Below are 21,818 nucleotides of genomic sequence, written 5' to 3' on the forward strand. Positions count from 1 at the left end.
TCACACAAGTACCTTTCCTTGAGACAACCGTAATCCTTGATGCAAAGCAGAGTGCTTTATATGTATTTCCCCTTTTTGCCATACAAAGTACTAAGAAGATGTGTTTTCAGAGTTGAGGTTTAATAAAAATAATTTTTACTGTGATAGTTGTGAGCATTCTTCAGTGAAGTTGCCATTCATGTTTGTTTATTTTAACTAGAATGTGTGGGAGTAAAGAATATAATGACTAATATTTTGGTGCCACCACCTTGATTCTTGCTGATAAGCCAGCAGTTTTACCTACCATTGCTTTTGCACCCTCATTGTAGGTGCCAACACAGAAAAAAAGCATTACTATCATTACAAAAACCACTCTGACTTTTCAGGACACACACACAAAAGAGTGTTAGGGACACCCAGGAGTTTGTGGACCACAGTTTGAGCACTGCTACTCTAGGAAAATAACACTTAGAATAATGATGATGTGTAATTATTTGGGTGAGTAGTATTTTACTCCTCATCCTCATGAGGCTGGACCCACTGCAACTTTGTACCCAGGGAATCAAAGAGATTTCCACAATCTACCCCAAATTGTAACTGCCATGAGGTGGGGATGGGGTACAGTCCGATCCTAGATTCGGAAGTGAAAGACTGACAGGAGAAAGGTCTGGAATCCAAACTGCAGTCCCAGTTTGCCCTAAGGTGACATTTAAAGCTTAATTGATACAGTCTGACTTTAAGTAGGTTCTTTTGAAAATTAATCTTTTTGTGTAGGTAATACTATTTTAATTCTCTTTTTCTTCATATGAATACCTGCTTTGGGGGCTCTCTATAAGACATTCCTTCACATACCACCTTCATTTCACTTTTAGTTAACATAGTAAATTTATAGCCATTATCTTCCTTTTCTTAAGTTCCTTTCCACTGGTTATCATAGAAAAAAAAAATCTATAATTGTCATTTACACTGAAAACCACAAGCTACTCCAATGAGGGATTTTCTGCTGCTGTTTTTCATAAATAAGTTTTTCATTATCTTTCTCTAAGAGCTTTGAGTCTTCATTGACTGTTATCAGAAGTGTTGGTTTTGTACCACTCTGACGCATTTATTGAGAAAGGGATAGAATTAAGGAAAAAAAAGCAATTATTCTTGATCTTAGAAAACAAAAATTTATCAAGATATGATACCTTTCTGTAAATTAGAACTCTCAGTTTGATAGGAAAACAAAAATTTTTCAAGATATGATGCTGTTCTGTAAATTAGAACTCCCAGTTTGATGGGACTATAAAGAAGTCATTTCAGGATAAGTAGATGGGGAAAGTATTTTGAGATAGACATGTAACACAAATAGGGCAGAGAAATTTTGAGAACTCTTTCAAACAATAGGTAGTTTTTGTTTTAGGAAAATAACAGTAAAGAAGATTGAATTTAAAATGAAAGAGAACCTGAAAGGAACTCAGATAAATACTTGAGTGCATAGTATATATTAGGTCCTAGTATGTGTTAAGTACTAAAATGTAAAGAATTTACTAATGAATAGAAAGGTAAAAACCTTTACACTGTGAAAGTATTATATGGCTCTGTTTAGGAATTTAAAGTACAGTGCTAACATTTAATGGCAAATGTCTTTTTCTGATGGAGAAACTCAGGTGCTGTTTTATTCAACTTGCTCATGGTCAAACAGTGGGATAGTGATAGATTTTAGAACCTTATTTTTTATACGAGTTCTCAGCAGATTAGGTATTAACCAATAATTTGGCAATTTATGTGTTTCCAGACTGGGATTGTAAAATTTGGGAAGATTGGATTCAGAATTCAGTTGCCATTGAAATTCCTTCTGTTTGTACATTGTAATGTAATTGTAGTGATAAAAGTTGGCTCATTCACTTTGCTTTTTGCCCACGCCTGGGAGTCTTTCCTTTTGCTGTCTTGCCAATAGATGCTGCTTTTTGGTAACAGGAGATTTGTAGAGAAAATGTGAGTGAATTAGTTATAAATCAGCAGTTCCCAAATTATATTCCAAGGGAATATGGAGGGATTTCATTTGATAAAAAAGGTCTGGGTTTGGGAAAAACCTGATTTAAATAAAATTTATTTATTCGCTGTAGGACATTATAAGTCTTTGATATACAGATATGCATGGGGGGAAGGTCCATCAGGAAATTGGAATAACTCCATATTTTTTTGAACAGAAAGCCTAATTTTTTAAAGCACCTTAATGATTAATATTCCATGAAATACACTTTGGGAACTGTTATAAGATTATTGGAAAATGATTCAAAGCATGTGCCCTATTGAGTTATTGTTATGTATAACACTTTTTTTTTCTATTTATGCCTAACTGTATTTTATTTTCATGGAAAGCTATGGTTTCAAGTAGAGAATAAGTATTACATGACTGATTGTTAAAATGTTTATTTGGGGAACATAAGGAAAGGGAAGTTAGACTATAAATTACTACTCGTGAAAATCTTCTGTTAGGATTTCTTTTATAAGTATAAATTGTTTATAGAGAATTTCTCTATTTTTCAATTGCAGATGTTGGGGATCAGCCAGGTGAGGTAGGTTATTCAGGCTCTCCTGCAGAAGCACCTCCAAGCAAGTCTCCATCAATGCCGTCACTAAACCAGACTTGGCCTGAGTTGAATCAGAGCAGTGAGGTTAGCAGAGCTTCCCTTTTCTTTTACTAACTTAAACTGTTTTAAGGTAAGAAGTTCCAGACAGAGTAATTTCAGCATATAGCTCTTTTGGTGTGCATGCACAGTTGAGAGAACATACCCAGTTATGACTGTGATAAATGTTTATAATTACGTGACTGAGGTTTTCAAAGTACTTTTTCATAATGAATACTATCGTTTGGTTTCCACCACTCATTACTACTGCTAAAACCTTGTGAGTTAGATGGGGCAGACGCATGAAGTCAACAAAGGGGTAGATATCTTGGCCAAAATATCTCATAGCCAATGAGGGACTAGAGGTAAGGTTTAAATACAGATCCTTTGACATTCAGTCAGCTGTGGCGCCCACCGTATCACACTGCCTTCTCATTCCTATAGCAAAGTATGTGATAATTAATATATTTGGAATCTTAGCTTTTGAAGTGGTATGTGAGAAGTTGCTAATCCAGCTTTCCACGTGAAAAATGCACTTACTACAACCCAGGCTATTTATAATAATTCAGTTCTATGCAGTACAAAATGGAAATGATTTCACTGTTAAATGCAGTGGTTAAAGAAAGTCCTCTAAGATGAGGCACAGCATGCAAAATGGAATTGCTCCCTTATCACTTTGGAATTCCTTTATAGGAAACAATAGAAGTAGGACCCCTCTGATTAGAAAGAGATTGTCTGAGGCCCCCAGGCTGTTAAACCTTAGTGCTCTGGAGAGCTCCTATCGAAAACCACTGTTCCTGGCTGTTAGGGCAGTTTTCTTTGTGAACAAGTTAATTTTTTCCTTATAGTTTTTGATATCACCATTATAGTGCTACAAATCTAAAAGTTTGTTGACTTTCAAGAAAAAGAGTCTAAGCTTTCTATACTTTCCATTTATTTTAAAGGCTGAAAAGCACTGGATTAAAGTGACACTAGTTAATTTTGGGCAGTTGAAAAGCAGAAAAGTAACTGGCCAGTTTAAAATACTTAACTGCTGCTTTAGGACATGATCACAGGTACTGGTGTCAGACATTATAACACATGTATCATAAAACAGCCGTTTAAGTATTTTTTTTTTTTTTTTAGAGGGAGGAGTTAAGCCTTAGAAGAATTTAGTAGTACTGAGGCTTTATAGAGAGTAGGATCAATTTTCTTGAGATCACTAATTTTTGCTGTATTTATTCATTTGTCATTTTTTAAAAGTACTATCAGATTAAAAATGTTTATATTCCCTTGGTACCAGTTCATAAATAAAAGCAACTCTCTAAGAAGCAACTCAATTCTAAAGCCCATCTTCATTCTAGGTAAAATTGTGATGTGATTGTTCAAGCCTAGGAATGGAGTCCCTTCCAGATTCTGATTCCAGTAGTTGCATTTTCCCTTAAATATTCCTAGCAAGTTTCATTTTGTAGTATTTGCTAAAAAGATCATGAATGTCATTATTTTTTTTACTACATGTGGAAAACCAGAATGTTAATAAAACTAACATTAATTTTGAATCCTTCCAACAATAATACTTATAAAAGATACCTACTTACAATATGGAATTTAAATTATCTGTTTTAACTTTCTACCACAAAGCACTAATACTCTCTCAGCAAATACTTACTCAGCACCTGTGAATCTGAAGGAGGCACTGGGTAACACTAATAATAATCCCTAACATCTCTGGAGCACTTCTGATGTGCCAACTCTGCTCAGAAAGCTCTCTACATGTATTAACTTTTATATCCGCACGACGGTCTGTGATCTAGGCATTATTAGTCTCATGTTACAGATGGGAAAACTGACACACAGGTTAAATAACTTGCCTAAGGTCATACAGCATAACTAGGATTCCAGTAGTCTGGTTGTAGAGCCTGTGTTCTGAGCCCTTATACTAAAGTTACAAAGATCAGGGTGTCTGTGCTCTCCAGGAAATTTACATACAGTCTTACAAAACCAAATAACACTTTGTGTTACCAAATAGGATAGGTGGTGCCTTTTCTTGGGCAAAAGTCTTCTACATCTAAATTTTTCTCCACAATTAGAGAATTAGGATTTTTAAAATTCCTTCACTACCCCTGCAACAATAATTACTGAGGAAACTACCACTAGCATCATGATAAAAGTGAGTTATTGTGGGCTTTCTTTAAGAATCACTTTGAATGCATCAGGATATTAGGTTGTTGAAAATTTTATCTATTTTTGTAAATAATTTTCAGCAACACATTTGCTAATACTTAATTTCTACATGTCTTCTCAAATTGAATATCACTATTTTAAATAGTAAGTCGAACTTTGAAGCATAAATGTATACTTTTCCATACTGAATTATAGAAAGGATTTTGATTACTAGAGTAGGTGTGTCTGTGTGTAAACATTTGTATGTATATATTGTATATGTGTAGATGTTTTTCCTTCTTTAGAGGATAACTGATAATTCTTAAGCAAATTTTAATGATAATTTTAATGCAGTCTCAATATAAAAATCTTATGCTGTTTTATTACTGAGATCTTCAAAACAAATGGAACTTACTAAAATTAATATTGACTTATCACTCCACCTGTTTTAAGAGGTATGCTATTTGTGTGTGTACCTCTTTTAGAGGGTTAATATTTCATATCAAAATCCATCTTTTCTATGTAACACATACTCCGATGCTTGATTTGCTCTCATTGTGGCCGCATTCTGATTTTTCTGGCATGGGGTGGGGATGTCGCCCGACTGGCAGCTCTGTCTTGTGGTCCAGCATGGCCCTGTGCGCAGTGCTTATGGCAGGGGCTGACTTGCTGCAGGTTGGCATAAGCTCAAACATAGATTAATTCCAAAAATCATTTTATCTCTATTATATTTTATTAAATATCTAGACACGTATAAAATATGTGCACGTCCATAATAGAATCATCTTTCAGGGGTCGCACTGGCAAGTCACACTGACTTGCTTTGTTTTGACCAAAACTTTGGTACGCAGGATTCATTAGCGTCACCAAATTGATCCATTAACATTAGAACTTTGAAAGAAGGATTTGAAGTAATTCTTTCTCTAGTCAAGACAAACCCCTTTACGTTTTTACTTTGTTGCCATTTATACCACCTAGACTCTGTTCCTATATTATGTTTTGAGTTTTAACTCTGTAAGACTTGGAATCTCTTCCATTGCGATAAATTGTTACTAGACATTTGATGTGAAGCTGCTCACCTTACATTATAAGATGACCCAGCATAGATAAGAATAAAATGTTTATGGAAAAATAGAAATTACAGAATTTTGTTAGGCCTCTGAAATACAACTTGCAGTGCAACCTCTGAATTACTTTGCTAAATCTTCTCCAGTGATCTTTTACTCCATCTTTCTCATCATGCTGACTTGTCTCTCCTCTGTCTGTTCAGCAGTGGGAGACATTTAGTGAACGCTCTTCAAGCTCACAAACTCTGACCCAATTTGATTCTAACATTGCACCAGCTGATCCTGTAAGTCAATCACTTAGCTTGCTTGTTTGAAATTAATTTTATTAACCCAAATTTCCATTCATTATGGTTTTTAGCTGATATGCATGATTGAGTGGAGTGCTTAGAGGGAAATGGTGGCAGGCTTTCAATTTTTGTGTGCTTAATGGTGGAAAGATTTTTTTTAATCACGTTTTTTGTATTTTCTAGTTATTTTGATGAGAGAAAACTGTGTGTTTTTAAAACCTAGTATATGTGTCTAAGGAAGCATTTTGTGAAAATTGATTTAGCTGACCTTGTTTTCATTTGCCAGTTAAGTGTATGTTCTAGTAAATATATACTGTGTATCTCAGTGTAGTGACCCTTAGTAAACACTATTTTATTTGTATGCTTACACATCATGTAATATGTACTTTGTATGTAAATATGCAATGTCATCTTTCATTTTAACAGTCCAGTTAGAATGGCTTTGACTTAACTAGTCTGTTGAGTTCTGTTAAAGAGAATCAAGTTCAGCAAAAAAAATACAGAGATGTTGGTCACAGATTCCCATTGTGCAAGGGAGCCTCTGTCTTGTCTTCCTGTGGCTCACTGTGTTGCTTTGAAAATGCTACAAAGTTCACATCCTGATTTAAAAAATAAATTCTGTCCCCACAGAATTAATTTCATATAGACTTACCTGTCCCTCAGATTATTTGAAATCTTTAAAACCTTAGCTGTTAATCATTATTCTCACTCTTCACTCCTCCTTTTCCTTGTATTTTTTTTTTTTTCTCTTAAAGAGGAGAGACATACTAATAGTCACCTTTCGAAAGAAAAGAGGAAGTAGGAAGGAAAGAAGAGAGTAAGGATAGGATTTTTTTTTTTTTTTTTAGTGAGTTGAGTGAAAAGATACAGAGAAAGGGACATCTTTTGAGATGTTTCTGATCAAAGGGCCATTAATTTTGAATCAAATATAGTAACGCCTTATTTGATGTGGATTTGGGAGAAATGGCATGTAAAGATAGTTCATCTTCAATAGTTTAAATTAATGGATCTTATCTTTGCTTTATAATTTTAAAGAGTTAAGTCTGAAATAGGATGCTGTTATAGTGATTTCAAACAGATTAAGTATGGAAGTGTTTTAAGTGTCTATTTCATAGTTTATTAATTAATATGTAGATCATCTGTGCCCTTTGCTTTTCTCATTGCTATTTTGAGGGCATTAATGTTTGGTTTCAACCTGAAACTTAAGGAGGAATAAAAAAGCAAAACATGATTTCTGCTTCTTATTAGCAGTTTTAATTAAGGTCTCTTGGGAAGTGACAGGAGCTATAAACTAAAAGAAAGTTTACCTTTGCTCTAAGGTTTATTTCTCCATATTATTCTTATCTCACACTTACATAGTCAAGTTAACTTTATTTAAAATACTTAATAAAAGTGCTTTATTGGAAAGGCAAGTTTAAAGTAGGAATACATAACTGTTCTGTTTTATTCTCCAACCCTTAAGAGATGGTGAAAATAAACATTGATGGTATTATGATTTTTTTTGGTCAGGCCAGGAAAGAATAATATATATAAAAACCTAGAACTCAGAGACAGAATAAACTGATTTGTAACTGGCAGGAAGTGCCAGGAAATATTTGACTTCATCATAGTGATGTTCTTGTAACCTCTTAGAAAAAATATCCAAATTTGTGAATTCTAGCTCTAGTGTTTAAAGTTATGTGGCTCAGTACTTTCTTTTGTCATCTGTAGTGTGGCAGGAGGCTGTAGGAAATTAAAAATGGTGAATTGCTATTTTATTTTATTTATTTTTTAAAAAGATATTATTTATTTATTTGACACACAGAGATCACAAGTAGGCAGAGAGACAGGCAGAGAGAGAGGAAGGGAAGCAGGCTCCCTGCTGAGCAGAGAGCCTGATGCGGAACTCGATCCCAGGACCATGGGATCATAACCTGAGTCGAAGGCAGAGGCTTTAACCCACTGAGCCCCAAGTGCCCTGGTTAATTGCTATTTTAAACCTGAATTTAGATCTCTAAACTTGATAAAGTTGGCAGTCTTAAATATTTATAATCTGGTACCTAGAAATATCTTTTTTCTTTTATGGTGATAAATCTTAACGTTGTTCCCCAACTAGTGATATTACTTTAAACTTGCCATTAGGAGAATGCTTGCTCTCATTGAGGATCTAAGTTCTTATCCTTCATTTGATACTTACCTGGCAAAGTGCCTTCTACAGAACACAGCCTATATCCATAATCCCAAATGATCCTTTGCAAGTCTTCAGTAAATAATTGTGAGTAAATACTGTCCATACAGATTAGAAGAGAATCACCTAAAGAAAAATGCCACAGCAGTTCTAATATGAATTTACATACCTTACAGTGTTAAAATATGTAATGGAATATTTTTAAAAAGCTAAAATTTGGTAATTAGCCATTTGCTCAGTTAAGTGGAAGTCTATGAAAAGCCCCACACTTCTCTGTAGCACTTAGAGACATCTGTATCACACAGTGCAGGGATCTCACATACAAACGGAAATGGATAATTATTAGACTCCCAGAATTGTAGTGAAATTAAGCTTCTGATACCTCATTTCTAGAAACTTGATTGCTTTTGTTGAACTGCTTATCATTAATAGCCTCTGGTAGAATCTGCTTCTGCTGCTAAATTCTATACTGATAAGAAGTGTAATGCACTAGTCTTTGCTATGATTTATGCCTGATCTTGAGTGCTATAGAACTGAGTAATTCAGGGTATAAAAAGGAAGTTCATTTGATTACTGATTATGGCCAGCTAACTCACCTGGTTTGGTAGAGCCCTCTTCTGGGTGCCTATGATATTCTCTAGGAGTATAAAATGTCAAAAAAAATCCACTCTTAAGTAAACCACAGCTTAATCATGATAAGTTGGTGGCTATAATATAGCTCATTTTGATAATTATATATGGCTGTGAACAAATTTGTTCAGCCACAGAGAACTATGGGCTCACTTAGCCCAGTGTATTTGGGAAAGTTTTCACAAAAGAGGTTAATGTTTGTATGCTGAGTTTTGAAAGAAACTATGAATTGACAGAAGTGGACAAGTGCATTACAAGCAGAGAGAATATCACAGGCAGGATCTGTTGAGTGTGCTGGAAGTATAGAGGAAACATGTTGATGGGGGGATGACAGGCCTAAGTGTGGTTGAAACCAGACTGGAAAGATCTTTGTGTGATAGACTGACGATCTGAACTTAGTCTCATAGACATGAGGAGCCTGCCAGGAGTACCATGACAAGATGGGGATGAGAAAGAGGCAGTTGGGGAAGATCACTCAGGCAACAATGCAAAGGGTCAAGAGAGAGCAAGAGAATGAGTGACACAGAAATGAGAAGTAGAGAGGCTGGACTTGGACAAGATAATGGGATTTAAGGCAAAGAGAAAATACAATAGATGAGCATAATGCATTCAATAAAGTATACATAAAATCAGGTGCCCAAATATATGACATAAATGTGCCATGAGTGATTAGGAATGGGTTTCCTAAAGTTGATGAGGTGATTTGAATAGGTAGAAGAAACTGGGCAGAGCCTGCTAGTCAGTCTTTATACTTTTTTCTCTATTTTTAAATTAGAGGATGCTAATTTGAAGCATTTGATGGCTTGGGACACAGAAGCATATGGGCATTCATGGTTTTTCATTTGAATGTCGAAGCGCTTAGGGTCAAAGCTCTCTATCCTGCAAATCACAATCACAGACGGAGTTTCTGATACATATGCTAGCTGGAGGTTAGGCCTGTCATCTGTGAAGAGCCCGGCAAGGAATTGCCGTGTCCTGCTGGCAGCCAGACCTGCTGGACTAGAACTGTCGCAGGCTCACAACAGCCAGTGGTAGCGTGGCTGAAGTATGTGATAAGAATTCATGTGCACAGAAACATGCAGGTTATTTGGAGGATGGCTGGAACAGTTACGATTTTCTCTTCTTTGAGTCATTATCATGCCTTCCATGTATTGTACTGGAAATATATGAATAGGTTACTTTATAGTTCCAACTGTTAAAAGTTTTATATATCTGATTTTATACACCCAGGGAACATATATTAGATGAATATGGCTAATTAAAACATCTACTAAATTTTTTTTGCATGTTTTTTCCTAGCTTGTTTGGGTTTTGGAATAAGAATTTATTGACTCATGAATTATCATTTCTTTCTCCTTTGATCTTGCCTTATAAGGCTAAATTCTGATTCTTATGGCATTTATTTCTGCCACTAAAATTGTGAGTTAAGAAAGTAGTAGTTATTCCTAAAGCTGTTTTTTTTATAACCATAACTACAACAAAGAACATCTTAAGTGTATTGTTAAAAATATTTTCCTGAGAGTAACTCATTATTTTGTGAGAAATCTAAACTTTTATCCAGCTATAATATTCATCTTTCTAACTATAATACTAATCTTTCTAATTTTAGAGTTGTAAGGGAAATGTCAGAGCTCTGTCCACAATCTTGCTGGTGTGGGGGCAGAAAATTACTGTGATGGATCTATCAGTATAATTGCAACAAAGAATTTGTTATAAATTGATATTAAATGTAGAGATTATGACAGTAAGCCAGGGAGACCTGTCAAATTCGAGACAGTATGCTAGAATGGAACTTCCTCTAGCAGAAGCTTTGTGTTACCTGGTACTTTCAACCAAAAATGGTGTCTGACTTAAACTGAAAAGTCATTATCCTTCACACTGAATCATAAACATAACTCATAGCTAGATACTCAGAATTTAAGGATCTCAAGTTCTGTCCTTAGCTGCAGCATATACAAAATATGAACTGACACCTCACAGAAGGAGCTGAGCCCCCTTACCAGTACTGGTCTCTTGCTGTTAAGGCAAATGCTCCATCCTATTCTGGTTCTTCCCCGGTGGGTCTCAGCTCCCAGGACCAGGCCTGCATATGGCCCCAGGAGCACCTTTCTCATTTTGTTCTCTTTCTGAGAGGCTTATATCTTCGTCCTCTCTTCTTACTTTGCTGTTTGCATTCTTTTCAAAAATCTCTACTACCAGTTTCCTTAATCCGCTAACTAGACTTGCCACTCACAAAGTTAAGGAATATCAGATATATTTCAGTCATGAAAGGTTTAAGAAAATACTGGAATGTTTAAAGAGGAGGATTTACTTATGCCCCTTTAAAAATGGATGCCATTGTGGAAATTTTAAATAGCTCTGTAGGACTAATCTGTAGAAACTGTGTATCATGCTGACTTACAATATACCAAGCACTATTACCTTTGTTTTATATGGGGAAAAAAGTGAATGTCAAATTTTTTTCGGCAGTTTAGGGGAAAAAAAGTTCAGTCTGTTAGTCTTTGGGTTCTCATGAAATAGTTTGCTTTAACCTCAAAGGTTCAGATTTATATAATATCATGAGATCATCTTACACTTTGCCTTTGAATATTGTCTTCAACCTTAGGTAGTTTTATAGATCTTATTTTTTTCACTCAATCTTTAACCACATCAAAAGTTAAAATGTACTTTTTTATAAAAGAAGTCAGATTATTAGGCACACATAATGAACTTGATTTTTCACATGTAATTCTAAAACTTAAAAAATTTATTTTCATGCTTGCCTTAGCATAAATAAAAAAGTCTACTTAAAGTGTTGTTAGTTTTGATTATTTCGTGGTATCAGCTTGGCATTTTTAATGCAAAGTCTGTATTTCCTCCCATCTGTCTTTAGGATACTGCTATTGTTCATCCAGTTCCCATTCGTATGACTCCAAGCAAAATCCACATGCAGGAAATGGAACTGAAAAGAACTGGCAGTGGTAAGGAAGCTGTTGCTGGATTATAGTTTAGACTAGCATCTAACTGAAATGCACAAATAATTATTCTTCGAGGGCTCGAATTTCTTACATCATTTTTTATTTTTTTAATGGTACTTTCTAGAAGTATACATATATATGTATGCTTGTATATGTTGTTCAGTTAATATGACAGTTGCAAAAGGGAAACTGTTGAGGGGTTCCTGAATGGTTCAGTCATTTGGGCACCTGACTGTTGATTTTGGCTCAGGTCATGATTGTGGGATCTTGGGATCCAGCCCTGTGTTAACCTCCAAGCTCAGCAGGGAGTCTGCATGAGGATTCTTTCTCTCTCTCTCTGTCTTCCCCCCACCCCCTCTGTCACTTCTCCAGCACACTTTCTCTTCTCTCTCAAATAAATCTTTTAAAAATTTTTAAGAAAAGGGAAACTGTTGAATTTATGTTATAAAGTTTAAAAAGTAAGAACACTTGGAAATGTGACTTTTCTAATACCCTGTGGGTTGTATTTTTTTAAAGATTTTATTTAGTTATTTTAGAGTACATGTAAGTGGGGGCAGGGTTGGGGAGGAGAAATGGGAGGGGCAGAAGGAAAGAGAGAGAGGATCTTAAAGAGTCTCCATGCAGAACGCAGGACTCCCGTCACAAGACCCTGAGATCAGGACCTGAGCTGAAATCAAGAGTCGGTCACTTAACTGGCTGAGCCACCCATGTGCCCCAACCCTGTGGGTTCTTATGATGACTGCTATGAACTTAGATTTAAAGTACGTTCAGATTTTAACTGAGAAGGTATATGTTAAAATAAATTTTGGCTTTGACATTGTTTTGCTTAAACTCTTGAAGTTTCTCCTCATTTTAGATTAAATGCTTTAGTTAGAGGTATATTTATTTTCTCAAAAGTATATTTATTGGGGCGCCTGGGTGGCTCAGTGGGTTAAAACCTCTGCCTTTGGCTCAGGCCATGATCCCAGGGTCCTGGGATGGAGCCCCGCATAGGGCTTTCTGCTCAGCGGGGAGCCTGCTTTCTCCTCTCTCTCTCTGCCTGCCTCTCTGCCCACTTGTGATTTCTGTCTGTCAAATAAATAAATTAAAATCTTAAAAAAAAAAAAGTATATTTATTTTCTCTGTAAGTCAGCATCATAAATTACTTAATTTTACAACCATTTGTGTGGTGTTTTAAGCAATTACTCTGAAGGGAAAAATTAACAGAATATGAACATGTAAATTGACTTTTTTGTTATACCCTATCTTCTGTTATGACAGAAAACAAAATTCTATATGAAAAAGCTTATATTTTTATTGAAAATGCTATTTTGTGTTGTATCTCCTGAGGTTTATCTGCTACTTCTTTGGAATATATAAATGAAGCCTTATACTCTGAAGTTTACGAATTTATTAATTCAGTTCTTGTACTTCTACCTATTAATTTTCTATTAGATCATACTAATCCCACTAGCCCATTACTTGTGAAACCATCTGACCTGTCAGAGGAAAGTAAGATAAATTCATCAGTGAAATTTGCTTCTGGAAATACTGTAGGTAAGCAGAAAAATAGTATTACAGTTTCCATTTGAAGTTGATTAAGTCTGGACTTAGAATCTGAATAATTCAAATGTGTAGCTATTTCATATTACCTTTACTGAGTAAAGTGGAGATGAGTCAGCCCTTTTAAATACCCTACCCTCTGTATGAGTAAATGGTTACTTATTGCCTGCTGGACCTGCTTCTGTTTGTCATCCCTCTTGGTTAACCACATTTAGTCCATGGACTCTTTCCCCCTCACTCCTTTGTCTCACAGGAAATTGTGTGTACATGCATTTATTCAGCATATGTTAAAAGAATAGCATATGGCAGGCTCTGTTCTAGACACTTGAGATTTAGCAGTTAAAACAGAAGGAAAATCTTTGCCTTTGTGGAGCTTCCATTCTGTAAGGGATGTAAGAGAAAAAAAAAATCTTTACTCCTGTCTTAGGAGATAAATTCACTTGATAATAATACAAGCTGGGAAAAGGAAGAGGGAGTGACATTTTAAATAAGGTGGTCAAAGAAGACCTTACCAGAAGAAGACATTTGGGTTAAAACTTGAAGGAGATGAGGGACTTGGCTATGAATATCTGAAGGAAGACGTTTCAGGCATAGTAAACAGCACATGTGAAGCCCTGCTTAGACAACTGCCTTCTGCTGGGATCAGCAGGCAAACACCTGGAATATAATCAGTTACCATCTGGGACGCCTGGGTGGCTCAGTCGTTAAGTGTCTGCCTTTGGCTCAGGTCGTGATCCCAGGGTCCTGGGATTAAAAGCCTCCTTCCCGCTCTTCCACTCCCCCTGCTCTCTTGCTGTCTCTATCAAATAAATAAAATCTTTAAAAAAAAAAAAAAAAAAGAATCAACATATTTGGCTGGCCGAAGTAGCAAGTGGTAGAGGAATAATCGGGGAGCAGTGTAAGAGTGGCTTTTACTGAATGAGACAAAAAGCCATTAGAAGATTTTGAATGGAGATGTGCTCTGCTCTGACCTTCCTTTTTTAACGAGGATCACTATGCTGTATTGGTAATAGGCCCCAAGAAAGCAAGAATCAAAACAGGAAAGGCGATTTAAAAAACAATAAGAATAACACAGGCAAGAGAAGAGGACGGCTTGGCCTATGGTGGTAGGAGTAGAAATGCTGAGAAGTGGTCAGATTCTGGCTGTATTTTGTAAGAAAAGAGCATAGGATTTGTTTACCTGTGTGATACAGGATGGGGCTGGGAGGTCATGGGCAATTCAGGGAATTTTGATCTGAGCCACTGGGAACTGAAGAAAGCTGTGATAACAGTAGGTTTGTTGGGGGGATAAACAGAAGTTGAGTTTTGGACATCTCAAGTTTGAGATGCCTCTTGGTACATCCACATGGAAATATGTTAATTTTAGCATCCTTTCTGTACCAATTAAACAATTCAGTTATTTGCTAAGAAAAAGGAAAGGGACACATTCTGAAGTAAAACTGAACCAAATAACCAGTCTCTTCAGTTTGTAATCCTTGAAATAGCAGTGTTCCTTTACATTTTCCCTGATTTTCTATTTTAAAATTTGTCATTGCGTCACAGCCATTAGTCTGCCTCTTGGACTTTGCTCCTTCGTAAGATTTTGAGGATTTGGAAAAGATATTTTCTAAGGTGAAAAATGGGAAATATCTGGTTTATCTCATAAATTTTATTATTGTCTAAGCAATTTTTTATTCCTATATTAACTTTCCTAGATTATAACTTAAATATGTCATGTTTAACATGATTTGTATGTAATTTTTTACATTTAATAACACTCAGGTGAACTGTTAACCTATTAGCCAGTCTTTAAATATCTTTGATTTGAAATAATAATTATTATATTTGTTTACAGTATATAGGGTAAGAAGTGAATAAAAAATTGTTATTAAATAGGATATATTCCATTTATCAGCAGATGGGTACAGTAGTTCAGACTCTTTTACTTCGGACCCAGAACAGATTGGAAACAATGTAACTCATCAAAGGTCAGTATTTCTGTCAATAAAAAGCATATTAAAATATCTCGTTACATTTTAATATTAAGAATTCTTTTAGAGCCAAGTATGAATTATTTTCCTCTATTCTTCAGTTCTCTGAAGGCTATTAAGTTACCTATTGATTTAAGTAAAAGGAAAATAATTTTGATTCTTTTTCAACTTTAATAGGAAAGCAAGAGGAGCCCTTATTGTTCCCATGGTATCCTCTGGAAGGCCTAAAAAGAGTTATAGTTAGGATTAGCAGTTTAATGTAGTCCTTTTTGTAAGTCAGCAGTTGAGAGTCTGTTTAAGTAATAAATGTACAGATTTCCTTGTATAGCCTTATGGCAAATGCCACAGAATTCTGTATTTTAAGATGTCATCTAGAAGCACGCACCTAGTGTTGGGCTCCCTACCTACCCTGGAGATCTGCATTACATATAACTTCTCAGGCATAAATAAAAAAGGTATGAGATAGGATGAAGGTGGCAAGGGATTTGTCTACAAGGGCTTAAGCATCCGCTAAAAATTGTGTGCAGGACAGAAGCATCTTTTCCCCCTCATCTTTATACATACTAAGTATCCTTTTGCCACATGCTTGGAGAATATAAAGAGAGACTAGTAGTATAGCATCTTGGAAGAAATTCCAGATTCAGACTGCTTCTTTGTATAATTCCTTCTCTTTAGTCATCTTGGATTTTATTTTCCTTTTTATCCCTGTAAGTGAGGATCAGATTCCCAGAGTCCATGTGACTCTTTTTATAATACAGGAGACTTTGGTGGCAAACATGTGAATCTCTAGGGCGGGTCCAGAATGAGCACAGCCACCATTATAATGAGATTGCCTGTGGGGACACAGAAATGGGCAACTCACGTAGTTGAGCCAGATTATATTTCCACTTACCAAACTTCAGACTTTATATAACGTGAAAGCTAACCATGTCTGAAAGTAAAGTTTCCCATTTGTGAAAATGGTTTTTCAAACTAATACTATCTTTAATTGAATGGGAAAATGTTACTAGGTTTGTGTCTATGGAGTTTATCATGTTTAATAATGAACTTTCTTTTCAAATTTTTTGAAATTTGAAAAAATACATAATTATGCTTCATAAAAAGATTATTTGCTACCTTGAATAATTACTTATTTAATGTATATCAAACAATCTTGTCCTTATTCACTGTAATACTTACATGCCCCTTGAGAAAATTGTCACATCAGTAAGATCTTTTAACTATTTAGCCAAGTTTGAAAGCTTAAAAAGAAAAAAGCTCCACTACCTATAGCATGACCAGTTGTAATGGGATGAATTTTATAGGTCTCATTCAGGAACGTCGCCTGATAATACTGCACCACCACCTCCCCCTCCAAGGCCACAGCCTTCTCATTCCAGATCATCCTCTTTAGATATGAATCGGACCTTTGCAGTCACCACAGGTAAGGGTTAGAGAACCATAATAATCTATTATTTGACTTTAAGTTTGTTAAAGAGCACATTTTATTTTATATTCTCTTACTGTGTCGTATTTTTTTAATTATCTGAAGAGAAATTTTGAGTTTAAAAGGTGTCAGATGAGAGGAAATTTTTTTCTCTTAATGTGTTTGAGTTTTCATGATAAAGATAGGAACCTCTGAGAGGTGCTGCAAGAGATTTTAAAACAAGCATGTGGAGAGATCAAGAAGAGAAAGCTGATAGGTCTTCAGTTGGCTGACAAAGGAGAGAAAATTCTCATAACTTATTCCAAGATTTTAATTTTTATATAACTGGTTTTATTGTTATTAATAAATCGTGATCAGTATAGAAAAGTTAGGAGCAGAGGGTGATGATGTTCTGTTTTTGGATGTTATGGTTTTGGAATGATGAGGAAAATAGGATATAATAGAAGGCCATTGGGTCTGTGGGCTAAGAAAGATTATATTATTTGAGAATCATTTACATAGAAATGATTGAGTAAAGTATTAAATGTAAAGAGAAAATTTGGAAGTCTGCATATTTTATAGCTGAAGAACATTCAGAAATAGAAGAAAGCCAAGAATGGTTAATATTTTGGAAACAAGCTTGTCAAGAATGCCTTGTGCAATAGAACAAGAGAGATGTGGTCTGAGATAGAGAGCCTGGTGGCTCAGTCAGTTCAGCGTCCAACTCTTGATTTCACCTCAGGTCTTGATCTCAGGATCATATGTTCAGGCACCACATTGGGCTACACACAAAACAACTCCCTAAAAAAAAAGAAAGAAATATATGAGGTCTGAGAAAAGGCCATTAGTCTTGGTCATTAGGTCATACCTAGATAGTTTTACAGGATACCAAATGCCTCCTGATTCTTACCAGGCATTCTTAGCAGTCTTTATCATTTGATCACATTCACTCCGCCTATTTGTTCTACTAGCAGAGTATGTATTTACTAAAAAGACGATCTGTGTATTTACTTAGGACAACAACAGGCTGGGGTTGTTGCCCATCCTCCTGCAGTGCCTCCAAGACCACAGCCCTCACAGGTAATTCTCCAGTGTATTCATTACTGACCAATTACATTTGTTAGAGTTTGCTTCTACTCTAGAATTATTTTGAAGATTAGGAATTACCTAATTGTCATTCTTAATGAACATTTTATTCAGGGAAGCTAAGTCTTATTTTGGAAGTCAAGAATAATGATTAGATAGAAACTTTAAAAGTGGACCAAATGCTAATGTCTTGCTAATGGAAGGTTTAGTGGAGAGAACAGTAGGTTGGGAGATAGGAGATGTTCCTGTCTATATGTCCCTATGTAGACCCAGGACATGTCCTGGGCCTAGCAGAGGCTCCATGACCTCACTGCAACTTCCTGGAGATGTTACTCCTTCCATAAAGGAACTGTAAGTTGGCCACGTCATCCCTGCCAGGTTGAAATTGTTTCCATCTAGTAGATTCTAAGACAGATTCTGGATTATAGCTGATAGTTTTTTATTTGACTGACTGGCCAACTGCCTTTTACGTGGATGAATTTGGTTGATTTTTCTGAGTTAGATTCCTACAATGAAGTTGATTATTTGAAGTTAAAAAGATGGTTTCTTAATCATCAAAGATACTGAAATTTGAATATTTTGTTTATCTAAACTCTCAGCAAGAATACTTGTCTTGGGTTGAACTGTGAAACCCAGTGAGTTGGTCACTTGACTCAAGAACCAATCCAGTGGGGAAAACAGACTTACAAACAACAGTTACAGTAGAAGGGCTGTGCTAGATATATTTATGAAATGCTTCAGCACAGCTTGACTAACCAGTAAAGTCAAGGATCACATTGGAAAGATGTTAAATAAAATGAAGGAAGTGAGACTTTAAGCAGAGACTTGAGAGATCAAGAGGGCACTCCTCTCAGAAGGAATGATGTGGCCTGGCATATTCCAGGGAACAAGAGTTCATCGGGGCCACCAAATGATGGGGAATGAGGCTGAAGAGGTGGGAAAAGGGCAGAGTATCTCTGTATCATACTAAGGACAGAAGTCTTATAGGAGAGAGAATTTTTAAAGGGCAAGCAGGGAAGAGCCTGAAGATTTCTTCCTGTAGCACCTTGTACTTCCACTGTCATAAACTCACACTGTCTTAAGTCCTCGTGTACTTGTCTCTTATCCTGCACTGCACTGCTTCATTAGGACATCCGACTTATTTGTTCATTCACTGTAATTTCCATAGTGCTTGGCCAGAAGTTACATTTGGATTAAAGATTTTAGAAGGATTGCTCTGGCAAAGGAGGGGAGGACGAATTGGAGGGAAGTACACTGAAGTGTTGGGAGGGTAGTTAGAGCAGTGGTTTTCACACTTCAAAATAACCTTTCCAGAAACATTAAAAAAAAAAAAAAAAAAAAAAGACTTGTTAAAAGCACAGACTGTTGTGCAGTAGCCTAATTAAGAAAAAAAGTTAGATGCAAGTACAGAGTCAAAGAGTAAGACCAGACCCTTCCTCTCCTTTAATGTACTTTCTTTGCAATAAGAATTTGCAAAAGTATCTTTCTTACTGAAGGTTTATCATCTTAATTTTTTGAGTGTCTCAGCATTCCACTTACAGTTTTTAGAGCTAGATGCTACTGTCACTCATCTCCCTGAATTTACAGATAACAAAGCATCTCTACAGTATATTTTCAAAGAAGAAGGTTGCTGACAGTGATAGACTAATGAAGTGTGTTCCTCCATCCTGACCCATTGTGCAGGCTCCTGGTCCCGTTGTGCATCGCCCAGTGGATGCCGATGGCCTAATCACTCACACTAGTACCTCACCTCAGCAGATACCAGAGCAACCAAATTTTGCAGATTTCAGCCAATTTGAAGTATTTGCTGCATCAAACGTCAATGAAGAACAAGATGATGAAGCCGAGAAACATCCGGAGGTCTTGCCGGTCAGTTTTCAGGGCTTATTTGATTTTCTGCTGGGAAACTCTTCCCACATTATATTCATAACAGGTCTGTAAGCAGAGGAACCTCTAAAAGAGCGGATACCAGAGTGGACATCAGCGAGTAAAATATCTGCTGCTGCTGCTTTAGAGAATTTATATTCCCTGGGTCTGTGCTTCTTAATTGGTTAATTGGCCTTAGATACCTGCTGGTTACAGTATAATGCCTAATAATCAGAATGTGGTGGGGTGCCTGGGTGTCTCAGTCGATTAAGCCTCTGCCTTTGGGTCGGGTCATGATCTCAAGGTTCTGGAATCTAGCCCTGCATCAAGTTCTTGGCTTGGCAGGGAGCCTGCTAACCCCCCCCCCCTCTGCCTGCCTCTCTGCCTCCTTGTTATATCTATCTCTCTCTCTCTCTGTTCCCCCATCAAATAAATAAATAAATAAATAAATATCACTAAAAAAAAAAAATCAGAATCTGGGTAGAAGCTAGCTGTCATGGGAAAAGGCACAAACAACCCTCCGGGCATGCCTAAAACACTGCTCAGGGGCTCGCATCTGATGTGTGATTTGGTGAAGATTTGCATGTAACAAATGGCTATGGTTACCCTAGCTACACTCCATGCATATGATGTGAGTCACATTAGTTAGACCTACAGACCACGGGCTGCCAGATTCCATCTTTACAGACAGTGTTTAGGAGATGCTCTTCAGATCTAGTGGCAGGAACTTCTGCTAGCCACTTCTTTGAGCCTGAAACTTTTTATCTAGCCCTGGGACCACTTGGGGTATGGCCTAAACTATCAGGAAGGCAGGGGAGGGCCTGAGGGGAAGTACAGGTGTGTACAGGGTACTGGTACTCACGTCTCTGGGGCAGAGGCATCCCCCTGCCCTCACCACAAGAACTTTCCAAACAGTGCTGGGCTGCATCCTCAGCCCTCTCCTGCTCTCCGCCCTTCTGCTATAGAGAATGGCCATTTTTACAGGGTTTTCTCACAATCCTTATTATGAGAATGAATATTTTCTTAACATTTTACTCTCCCAATTTGTTAACATACATATTTATGCATAATTGTATACTGCTTATGTATAATTAGGAATGATAATATATTCATCTCTAGGTTGAAAAAGCTTCTGATTCTGCAAGTTCTCTTCGAGTTGCCAAAACAGATAGTAAAATTGAAGAAAAGACAGCTGCTAGTGTTCCCGCCAATGTGGTACGTGATGTCTTCTATAATATTGATTATTTTGTACATATAAAAAGTTAGGGTTAGGAGGGTATGTGCTTTGGTGAGTGCTGTGAAGTGTGTAAACCTGGTGATTCACAGACCTGTACCCCTGGGGATAGAGTATTATGCCTCCATCAGAAAGGATGAATACCCAACTTTTGTAGCAACATGGACGGGACTGGAAGAGATTATGCTGAGTGAAATAAGTCAAGCAGAGAGAGTCAATTATCATATGGTTTCACTTATTTGTGGAGCATAACAAATAGCATGGAGGACATGGGGACTTAGAGTGGAGAAGGGAGTTGGGGGAAATTGGAAGGGGAGGTGAACCATGAGAGACTATGGACTCTGAAAAACAATCTGAGGGTTTTGAAGGGACGGGGGGTGGGAGGTTGGGGTACCAGGTGGTGGGTATTATAGAGGGCACGGATTGCATGGAGCACGGGGTGTGGTGCAAAAATAATGAATACTGTTATGCTGGAAATAAAAAATAAATAAAAAAAAAATTTAAAAATAAATAAATAAATAAATAAATAAATAAATAAAAATCTTAAAAAAAAAAAAAAGTTATATGACACCATTTTCACTTTGTAAGATTTTAAAGGTGACAAAGATCTTAGAAATGAAGTGAACTGCTGAGTATCTAAGCCATTCCACTGCCTTTAACTGTAATATATTTGGTCTGTTTCAGAACAGGGTCTACCTGTCTAAAAATTCTAGGAGGTGATGGTCTGTCATCTAGTATATGCCTTAGGTTCTCAGAATTTATATGGTGATGACATTCTTCCACATTTGGAAAGTACAACTTCCTTATTGGCCAAACTCCATTTTTTTTATTGCAGTCATAAGTGTCATAGAGAAAAATTACCAACCCTCTAAGG

The 21,818-nt window shown here is 36.5% G+C and overlaps 1 protein-coding gene across 7 annotated transcripts in view; it reads left to right on the forward strand.

The window, feature by feature from the left end:
- REPS1 (RALBP1 associated Eps domain containing 1) overlaps positions 1-21,818 on the forward strand; it is an 83,123-nt gene that overhangs the window by 56,369 nt on the left and 4,936 nt on the right. For 2 of the 7 annotated variants that reach the window (XM_032339370.1, XM_032339373.1), the window contains exons 9-17: positions 2,518-2,639; positions 6,004-6,084; positions 11,757-11,844; positions 13,276-13,377; positions 15,278-15,350; positions 16,658-16,776; positions 17,774-17,838; positions 19,528-19,713; positions 20,830-20,925. In XM_032339370.1, coding sequence (XP_032195261.1) covers positions 2,518-2,639; positions 6,004-6,084; positions 11,757-11,844; positions 13,276-13,377; positions 15,278-15,350; positions 16,658-16,776; positions 17,774-17,838; positions 19,528-19,713; positions 20,830-20,925 — 932 coding nt within the window. Of the gene's footprint in view, positions 1-2,517; positions 2,640-6,003; positions 6,085-11,756; positions 11,845-13,275; positions 13,378-15,277; positions 15,351-16,657; positions 16,777-17,773; positions 17,839-19,527; positions 19,714-20,829; positions 20,973-21,504; positions 21,584-21,818 lie in introns of those variants that run through there. The other 5 variants (XM_032339376.1, XM_032339372.1, XM_032339371.1 and 2 more) reach the window with 5 other exon arrangements.

Source organism: Mustela erminea, chromosome 4 (assembly GCF_009829155.1).
Source record: "Mustela erminea isolate mMusErm1 chromosome 4, mMusErm1.Pri, whole genome shotgun sequence".
NCBI lineage: Eukaryota > Metazoa > Chordata > Mammalia > Carnivora > Mustelidae > Mustela > Mustela erminea.